Here is a 10,963-nt window from a genome sequence, read left to right as displayed (position 1 = left end):
AATTTACGAGAATTGCGTGACGTGTGTGTGCAGATGTGGTGCCAGCTTTCTCCAGCGACCTGCCAACGCCTCATTGCTTCCACGCCACGACACGTTGCCGCTGTTATCCGCTTCGAAGGTGAACATACTGGCAATTTTGTAGGTGGTCGTAAATTCCAGCTCACCGCTGTATGTTTTCATATCCGGCGATATCGCTATGATGTTACAAACTTTCTAGGATGTTGAAGAAGGATAAATGTATCAGTTTTAAATATGGATCCCTGTGCTGGATCGAACGAATCGGAAGTTTTAAGCGAAAACTGTTGTGCTAAGACTGACAGCGAAATAATTGTATTGGTACTGTCATTGTTAATAATATTATTGGGTAGGCAACTTCCAGAGGTGGTAATATGGACCAAAACAAGGGAAAGATGTCCTGCAAACATCGTTCCTAAAATACCTACCTCAGGAGCTTCATCTTCGCCTGTGTGAAACACATCTCTACTAAACAAGTGCTCGTAAGATATGCATTTTAGAGGCCATATTTGAGCGACTTATTTTCTTTTGTTGGTCCATATTACGACCTCTAAAAGTTACCTACCCTAAAATCTTACCAACAACAGTACCAGTGTATCTGTTCCACTGTCAGAAGTACATATCGGTTTTCCCGTATTACTATCGAAACGTTTATTTCCAGTACATGGACCATTACCTGAACTTAATATACACTCCTGGAAATGGAAAAAAGAACACATTGACACCGGTGTGTCAGACCCACCATACTTGCTCCGGACACTGCGAGAGGGCTGTACAAGCAATGATCACACGCACGGCACAGCGGACACACCAGGAACCGCGGTGTTGGCCGTCGAATGGCGCTAGCTGCGCAGCATTTGTGCACCGCCGCCGTCAGTGTCAGCCAGTTTGCCGTGGCATACGGAGCTCCATCGCAGTCTTTAACACTGGTAGCATGCAGCGACAGCGTGGACGTGAACCGTATGTGCAGTTGACGGACTTTGAGCGAGGGCGTATAGTGGGCATACGGGAGGCCGGGTGGACGTACCGCCGAATTGCTCAACACGTGGGGCGTGAGGTCTCCACAGTACATCGATGTTGTCGCCAGTGGCCGGCGGAAGGTGCACGTGCCCGTCGACCTGGGACCGGACCGCAGCGACGCACGGATGCACGCCAAGAACGTAGGATCCTACGCAGTGCCGTAGGGGACCGCACCGCCACTTCCCAGCAAATTAGGGACACTGTTGCTCCTGGGGTATCGGCGAGGACCATTCGCAACCGTCTCCATGAAGCTGGGCTACGGTCCCACACACCGTTAGGCCGTCTTCCGCTCACGCCTCAACATCGTGCAGCCCGCCTCCAGTGGTGTCGCGACAGGCGTGAATGGAGGGACGAATGGAGACGTGTCGTCTTCAGCGATGAGAGTCGCTTCTGCCTTGGTGCCAATGATGGTCGTATGCGTGTTTGGCGCCGTGCAGGTGAGCGCCACAATCAGGACTGCATACGACCGAGGCACACAGGGCCAACACCCAGCATCATGGTGTGGGGAGCGATCTCCTACACTGGCTGTACACCACTGGTGATCGTCGAGGGGACACTGAATAGTGCACGGTACATCCAAACCGTCATCGAACCCATCGTTCTACCATTCCTAGACCGGCAAGGGAACTTGCTGTTCCAACAGGACAATGCACGTCCGCATGTATCCCGTGCCACCCAACGTGCTCTACAAGGTATAAGTCAACTACCCTGGCCAGCAAGATCTCCGGATCTGTCCCCCATTGAGCATGTTTGGGACTGGATGAAGCGTCGTCTCACGCGGTCTGCACGTCCAGCACGAACGCTGGTCCAACTGAGGCGCCAGGTGGAAATGGCATGGCAAGCCGTTCCACAGGACTACATCCAGCATCTCTACGATCGTCTCCATGGGAGAATAGCAGCCTGCATTGCTGCGAAAGGTGGATATACACTGTACTAGTGCCGACATTGTGTATGCTCTGTTGCCTGTGTCTATGTGCCTGTGGTTCTGTCAGTGTGATCATGTGATGTATCTGACCCCAGGAATGTGTCAATAAAGTTTCCCCTTCCTGGGACAATGAATTCACGGTGTTCTTATTTCAATTTCCAGGAGTGTATGAACAGCGTCTTCGCCTCATAGTCCATTTAATACACATATTCCAGGAGTGTATATATACCTTTCTTCAATATCGTAGAAAGTTTATAGCATCATCACGGAATCGCCATGTGTGTATACATACATTTACAGGCGCCAGCGACTGCATCTTTGACGATGTGTGTGTATGTGAAGTCTTATGGGACTTAACTGCTAAGGTTATTAATCCCTAAGCTTACACACTACTTAACCTAAATTATCCTAAGGAAAAACACATACACCCATGCCCGAGGAAGGACTCGAACCTCCGGCGGGACTCTTTGACGATGTGTAGCGTCGTTGGATGACGTATCCGGTCAGGATTTCCTAAATAAAACTTCATCTACTAAGTCCCTTCTACAACCTCTATAAGTGAGTAACATGGATTGTGAAACGCCCTGCGTGTTAGTAAACATATTGTAGTAGTTTAGCAACTACACGATTGAGACGTGGAAACTATACGTGAAGAAATGTAGTCCTGACAGTTTCAACGTGAAACTTATTTGTCTTTAAAATGGGAATTTTCATGCGCGTCAGTCAGTGAATTCTGCACATGAATGTGGCGCATTCGGTTGAAGCGCAAAGGGTATAGAAAACACGTCGAAGACAGATGTAAGATTGGCAATGTTCTAAAAATGTTTAAGAAACTGCCTTGTAATTATTTCAAGGCCTCAATGAACTCTTCAAACCACACGTTTTCTTTAACGGCAGACTGGACTGGACTGTGTTTGTCAGAATGTGTCTATTCTGCAACGCGTCTTTCTTTTTAAATTTTTCCCCATCGAATCAGAAAGCAGTTTCTCTCACGTTGCAATGTGGGCAGTGTGCAGTGAAGTCAACTTAGAGTTCGAGTTCTGCAATCCATATCGGATGTTCCAGTTTCCGTTCCTGCACTCCTTTTTCCTTCATAAATTCAACAGTAGCAAGCTTGAAAATGAAAAATCCGTTCAAGGAATGCGTCTTGACTTAACTAAGGTACTTAGCGTTAATAATTAAGTTTCCATATTGTTCATTCAGCTGCATCGACAACTGCTGCAACTGACAGGGTAATAATGCGTATGAGTTCATAAATTTTACAATTCGCACTACAAATTTCCTTACGGGCTCCCCGCCTGCTTAACTTTAGCTTCTTGATGTAAACAATGAATCTCATTTGTCGATCGTTGTAGCTTCTTGGTCTTTCGTTGTCAACTAAGAAACTGGTACACCTTCCAAATATCGTGTAGGGTCCCCGCGACCACGCAGAAGTGCCGCAACACGACGTGGTGTGGACTGGACTAATGTCTGAAGTAGTGCTGGAGGGAATTGGGGGAATTGGTACCATGAATCCTACAGAGCTGCCCATAAATCCGTAAGAGTACGAGGGCGTAAAGATCTCTTCTGAAAAGCACGATGCAAGGCTTCGCAGATATGCTCAACTATGTTCATGTCTAGGGATTTTGGAGGCCAGCGGAAGTGTTTAAACTCAGAAGAGTGTTCCTGGAACCACTCTGTAGCAGTTCTTGACGTGTGGGGTATCGCATTGTCCTGCTGGAATTGCCCAAGTCCGTCGGAATGCAAAATGGATATGAATGGGTGCAGAGGATCAGACAGGATGTTTACGTACGTGTCACCTGTCAGAGTCGTCGTATCTAGACGTATCAGGGGTCACATATCACTCCAACTGCACATGTCCAACGCCATTACAGAGTCTCCACCAGCTGGAACGGGCCCCTGCTAACATGCAGTATTCATGGATTCATGAGGTTGTCTCCATACCCATATACGTGCATCCGCTAGGTACAATTTGAAATGAGACTCGTCACACCAGGCGTCATGTTTCCTATAATCAACAGCACAATGTCTGCGTTGACGTGCCAGGCGAGGAGCAAAACTTTGTGTCGTGCAGTCATCAACGGTACATTTCATTGAATGGTTGACTTCCCAAAGCCTGGACGTGTCCTCTAGTGCTGTCTCGGTATTGACCCTATGCTCCTATACGCTGGTTACAACATACAAGTGTCACTGATTTTAAAGGTTCGTGAAAGGATACCTCTTGCTGATGGATAGGTGAACTACTATCCGCTACTCCCTTCTGTACTCGTATATCACTAAGCACTGGTTTTTGCAGCAGTCTTCTAAACAACCTGACGTGGGGCCAGCAGTGTCATCCCCTGCAGCAGTCTCCTTACTTTACAGCAAATGGTTCAAATGGCTCTGAGCACTATGGGACTTAACATCTATGGTCATCAGTCCCCTAGAACTTAGAACTACTTAAACCTAACTAACCTAAGGACATCACACAACACCCAGCCATCACGAGGCAGAGAAAATCCCTGACCCGCCGGGAATCGAACCCGGGAACCCGGGCGTGGAAAGCGAGAACGCTACCGCACGACCACGAGATGCGGGCACTTAACAGCAGAACATACCCGTGACAGCCCCAGTATTTGCCGCTATATTCCAATCTGCTTCTTCCGCTACAGTCATTAACCTGTACGGCTCCCTGTACGTTAATCTCTCAACACATGTTCTATCATCGTGCCCAGTCTACCAGTTAGTATTTCCAATATAGCCCTTTCGACGACTGTAGTACGGAGAACCCCCTCTCTGTTGTGTTATTAGCCCATGCTAATTGCAGCGTTCTTTTGTAACGCTACATCTTCGACTTTCTTATTTTCTGTTTTTAGGGCTCTGTCCCACAGTAGGTCATAACAGAACCCTTACAGGATCTTACTACTTTCAACACTGCAGCCCAGTCAGCAATCGTGATAATTTAATATATAAGAAACTACCAGCCTCGATTGCCGTAATAAAACCAACATTTACCTAGGTTTCAGCCCAAATAACTGAGCAATCTTCAGAATATATACCTGACTCTATAATATGTCTACGAGGGCATAGTCTAGAAATAAAAGTAAAACAGCATGAATAGGCGTAGTTACATTTTAAAAATGCGGTACATAGGTACTTGTCTTAGTGGTGACTTAGTACCTACGTACCGCATTTTTAAAATGTGACTACGCCTATACAGGCTGTTTAACTTCTATTTCTAGGCCATGCCCTCGTAGACATATTATAGAATCAGGTATATCTTATGAAGAAGGCTCAATTACTTGGGCGGAAACCTAGGTAAAGGTGGGTTTCATTACCGCAATCTAGGCTGATAGTTTCTTATACACCTTAGAGGATCCCTTTGTTGTCAGTATGTTTGTCTGTCTGTCCGACTGTTCAGAAAGTTATTTCAGAGCAATGAGTCAAGTTGAAATTTATGTGACATACGAAGGTATACGGTGCCTTGGTGATGTAGAAAAGTGAAAGCTTTCACGTAAATGCAATGAAGAGATATGGCCGTTTACGTCACATACTTTCACATCCGTAAACTCAGTCGTCAAAATCTAGAGGACACTTCCCGTTCACTTATAATCAAGAAACTCGCCAAGAGGCAAGATTTCACGCTATAACCAAAGAATTTTTTTTTATCATAGTGTCTGCCTGTTCTCTTTTCCTCAGGAACGGGTACACGTATCAAGTTGAAATTTATGTCACATGATAAGATCTATGGTCCCTCGGCGATATAATAAACTTTAGCTTCTAAGTCAATCCAATTAAAGAAACTTCCATTTATGCCACATATTTTGATATTTGCAATCTCACTCATTGAAAATTTTAGGGTACGGCCCCTTGACGTAGAATCATCAAATTTTACAAGAAGAAAGGTTTCACAGCGCAAGTAAAATCATCAGACTATTATTAATTAGTAATTATAAAATACGAAAAAAATTGTTCCTTTTTTCATTTGTCATGTTATTTCATACTCGAGCTTAAGACGTTATTTAAAGTCTTAAAATCCCTGGTACCGATATCTGGCCAGTATCATCGTCGATAATAGGCAAAAGTCGTCGATTCTCGGAAAGGATGAACTGTGTATATACATAATTAAGTACGTAAGTACAGTATGTACGGAACTCTCAGTGCGCGAGTCCTACTTACATCTGGCCAATTTTTTTATCACTATCCACGATTAACTTCTGTACAATCATACACTACAGACGTACGTTGTCAGAAAATGATTTCTCAAACTAAGAGTCTTTATTGGCAATACCAAATCTCTTCTGTGGAAGGCTGTCTCAGTGATATGTTAACCTACTTCCATGCACTTCAAATCACACTATTAACTGTGGACAAAGTTATGCTAGTATCAACCCCCCCCCCCCCCTCAACCCTACTCAAACTCCTCACCCCCTAGTCGCCGTACACGTGAAGAGACTTATTGGGCGAAAACGTTTCCACTAACTTTCCTTGGTGACAAGTTCTGGCCTTTCGGGCAGTTCATTTCAGTTAAGACTTTCAAATGAAATGGTTCTCCATTTCAGTGATTAAAAGACATCCTCGCTCTGATACATGTTTCATCACATTTGCATGATACCATTTTGCAGATATTTTGTGTCGACTCCTTTCGGCCGGCCGGTGTGGCCAAGTGGTTCTAGGCGCGTCAGTCTGGAACCGCGAGACCGCTACGGTCGCAGGTTCGAATCCTGCCTCGGGCATGGATGTGTGTGATGTCTTTAGGTTAGTTAGGTTTAAGTAGTTCTAGGTTCTAGGGGACTGATGATCTCAGATGTTAAGTCCCATAGTGCTCAGAGCCATTTGAACCATTTGACTCCTTTCGTTACTAGTTATGCGATGGCACCTCCGAATCAGTCACGTCTTTTTTTTTTCCGGCCACAACAGTCTTGTGATACTTACACAGAATCGGTGGCTTTCATTTAAATCTCGTGCCGACGTGAACAGTTTGGCAATCGTAAAGTTTCATCGGAGCGTTGAATAGTTAAACGTTTCACCTGCCAAGCCCTACAGGCTTTTCCTATTAAGCGGAAAGGCATATGTCATACAAATTTCATCGGTTTGCTGTGATTTCCTTAACCTCTGAGGAATAATTGATTATATTGATTTCTGTGCGGTACCAGTCTCATCATACTGTCAACCAATATTTAAAAAATTTAATATTATTATTATTTTTATAGTTCTTATTATTGTTATTGTATTTAATGTTGAAGAATTCACGCACGTATTTTAAGACGACTGGGAAGACTTATTAGTATCTTGGACGTTTAAGCACTTCACAAATCTGGTAAATAATTAGGTCCGAGGACGATAGTAACAGACGTTTCCAAAATTTTGCTCCACAGTCAACTGGTATCAGTGACAACTACTGTATTAGAAGACATAAGACGATTGGAGAAACATTAAGTAAAGTCTCGTACTTACGTGAGCAATCGAATTACACAACAATGAACAATGCGTGCTCGTTATTTGTGAAGTTTTCTGGGCATCATTGATACACAGTATGTTTCTCGATGTCCAGCCAAGACAACGATACAATTTCCTGTGCCAAATTATTGAAATATTTTAGGTGCGGGACATGATACTGATAATTATTTGTAAGGTATGACTTGATCTGCGAAAAGAAACTAAAATTATTTACGAAGGATAGCAATCAGGCAATTTTTGAGGCCAGTTCAAAAAAAGAAAAGGTTCGTATGGCTCTAAGAATTGTGGGACTTAACATCAGAGATCATCAGTCCCCTTGACTTAGAGCTACTTAAACCTGACTAACCTAAGTACATCACACACATCAATGCGCGAGGCAGGATTCGAACCTGTGACCGTAGCAGCAGTGCGGTTCCAGACTGAAGCGCATAGAGCCACTCAGCCACAACGTCTGGCGCCAGTTCAGTGCAAAAAGTTTATTGAGTAAGATTGCCGATCGATGTATTTGGTTATCACCATAGAAACTACAATAAAACTGCGGGAAATCATAAAAGATTTACAGATGAATCGTGACAGAAAATTAGAAATTGCTCAAATATACGCTGATCTCCAAAACTTCGGACGAAAGGAACTTCCGCTTGATTTATCACAGGCAAGTGACAAAGATCGATGAAACGTGGACCGTACATAGAACGAACTGCTACAGTGTTGTATAGAAGGTAACTGGATGTTTGTTGGTGCACGTGGACCTACTGATATTCATCACCCTAATGCGTACCACACGTACTAGATGCAATTTAAGTCACGAAATGGTCAGGCCATTCAGCAAATAAGCCCTCGTTCCAAGACCTCGTCCACTTACAGATTCCATTCGGTCGCACCTTGTCATCCATAAGAATCAAGTAAGGACGGAATACACTGTCGGAAAGATGAAAATGGAGAAGGCGCACAGTGTAACAATAAGGCTGAGCACTCAGTGTACTGTGTCAAAGATCTAGAGGTTAGTAACCCCATGCAGTATCATGTTTCCCCACAACGTAATACCAAGACCACCGCAAGGATCATTTTCGATTATGTTTGGGATGCCACCTCTCGTCATATGAGGGTACATCCAGCAATGTCGAACCATACCGTTGTGAAGGATAACTTAGGATATCGTAGATGAACAGATGGGTCATGAAAATAACCATTTTCACCGACTTGTGATTTTCTGAAAGATGGTTGGACATCCACCGTGTCTAACGAAGCTTATCTTAGTATGATACACAGTCCACTAGCTTATCGGCATTTCAAAAGCAGTGTCTCGTGTATTTATCCGACGAGTCATCCACATGAAATCCGGCATGGTCGAAATCTAGGCACTATTTACATCGTGTAGATATTTAATTAAATAGTGGACTATTGCGTCAGTGAGACAACTAGTGTAGCTTATTTAGAACAACATTTTTATAGAATGATTAATGATTGTCAAGGGATTGCTTATGTTACCAAACATTCTTCGGAAAAGAAGGATAACTAGGGACATCGTAGATGGACAATTTTTAAAAAAACATGCTTCTGGTGCCATACTCCTTCCAAAGGTGACACTTACTTCACACACATCTTGCGCCCATATATAGCACCAACCAAATAAAAATGAGTGCTGTATTCTACTCTCCTATTTAGAAATCACTGCACAGCTGGGCTACTTACCTTTGAACTGGCCGAAATCTGAAGACTGCTGGCTGCAAACGCTTTGTCTCTGATCATTCTCAATACTACTACTACTACTACCAATATTAATAGTAATAGCAATAATAATAACATGAAAAAAAGAAAACCTTCCTAATGTTTCGCAGAATTATATCTGTTTGATCGCGAATCGGGTTTTGGCTTCTCAAGCCATCTTGAGGAGCCGAAAGCATGTTCGTGACAAAAGAAATATAATTTTACAGATCATCAGGTTTATTTTCCTTCTTAATACCACCATTCTCAGCCAAGAATCACGGAAAATTCAGTTAACATTATAATAATAATAATGTTATGGAAAATTCTGTAGGTTCTTGGGGGAACGAAGATGTATCAAGAACTTGAAAACACAATATTAACGTTCCACGATAATGTTTATTTATTAGTTCGTTGTGACCCGGCTTTTGGCTTCCTAGACCATCGTTAGATAGTATTAAACAGATAGTCCGCACAACCTCAGCGAGAGGTCATAGATGTACAAATACTGTTCTACGAAGATTATGTGACATTTTATGACTGTATCGATACAAAAACACACAGGTTGAATAAAAGAGGCGTGGGGTGACAATGAAATCTATGGAATGTGGCTGAATGACATTCATTCATATGATGTGAAATGTGACGTTCTCCACAGAGAAACTAAAGGCAGAAAACTAACATTAATCCTAATTCTGGCAGTTAATAAACACCAGTCAAAGAATGCTGACCTGGTCCTTAATAACGAAATACAGTTCCATTATTTACCCGTACTAAAGTAGCAGGAGAGAGTCAAAACTCCTCTCGCCATTAGGTAATAATCTTGTAATAACTATTCCACACCCACATTCCATACATTTCTTTCTAGTCCCCACCCCCCTTTTTCAGCTTTTTCATTAAATTTACCAGTTTTTCAGTATGAAACAGGACTGTGTGCCATCAGTCACTTGTACAACATATTTGGCTTATACATTCATATTGCTTCCGTATTTGAATAAACTGTAATACGAAATTTATTTGTTCTGTTTGTGTGTTTCAATATGTTGCGATTCATATCGGTAGTGTCATAAAACGTGAGCTATCGTTGTACAGCAATCTCTACACTGCTACGAAGCTCACTGTTGTGTTGTGGAGTATCTGTTTGGTATTATCTGACGATGGGCTAAGAACCCGAAAGTCAGATCATAACGAGCTATTAAGTATACATTCTAGTGGAAAATTAATACTGCGTATTAAAGTTTTTAATAATGACAACAATAATAAAAAAGTATTAAGAGTAATATTGGTAAAAAATAATAGTATAGGCCCTACAATAGTGTAGCAGCTATTAAATAGCTACTGTTGTCCTGTCTGTTCGGTTACTGTATGAGGTAAACAACGAAGCAATGTTTGGTCTCTTGCACGACCTATCTACAAATGACACATAGCGTTCTCGTGAAATACTAAAGGCTATGTGGTGTATACGTTTCAGTTTTATTGTCATAGATATATGGTACAAAGTATATGTGTATTAAATGGACTATGAGGAGAAGACGCTGTTCATACACTCCTGGAAATTGAAATAAGAACACCGTGAATTCATTGTCCCAGGTAGGGGAAACTTTATTGACACATTCCTGGGGTCAGATACATCACACGATCACACTGACAGAACCACAGGCACATAGACACAGGCAACAGAGCATGCACAATGTCGGCACTAGTACAGTGTATATCCACCTTTCGCAGCAATGCAGGCTGCTATTCTCCCATGGAGACGATCGTAGAGATGCTGGATGTAGTCCTCTGGAACGGCTTGCCATGCCATTTCCACCTGGTGCCTCAGTTGGACCAGCGTTCGTGCTGGACGTGCAGACCGCG

General features: G+C 43.0%; 1 protein-coding gene across 1 annotated transcript in view; it reads left to right on the top strand.

The window, feature by feature from the left end:
* Window positions 1-5,079: 5,079 nt before the first annotated feature.
* The window catches only part of LOC124709087 (limbic system-associated membrane protein-like), a 133,630-nt gene continuing 127,746 nt past the window's right edge, over window positions 5,080-10,963 (top strand). The window contains exon 1 of the mRNA XM_047240735.1: window positions 5,080-5,092. Within this exon, the coding sequence (XP_047096691.1) occupies window positions 5,080-5,092 (13 nt within the window). The remainder of the gene's footprint in view (window positions 5,093-10,963) is intronic.

Source organism: Schistocerca piceifrons, chromosome 7 (genome assembly GCF_021461385.2).
Source record: "Schistocerca piceifrons isolate TAMUIC-IGC-003096 chromosome 7, iqSchPice1.1, whole genome shotgun sequence".
Lineage (NCBI taxonomy): Eukaryota > Metazoa > Arthropoda > Insecta > Orthoptera > Acrididae > Schistocerca > Schistocerca piceifrons.
This window is presented reverse-complemented; position numbering and strand designations above follow the sequence as displayed.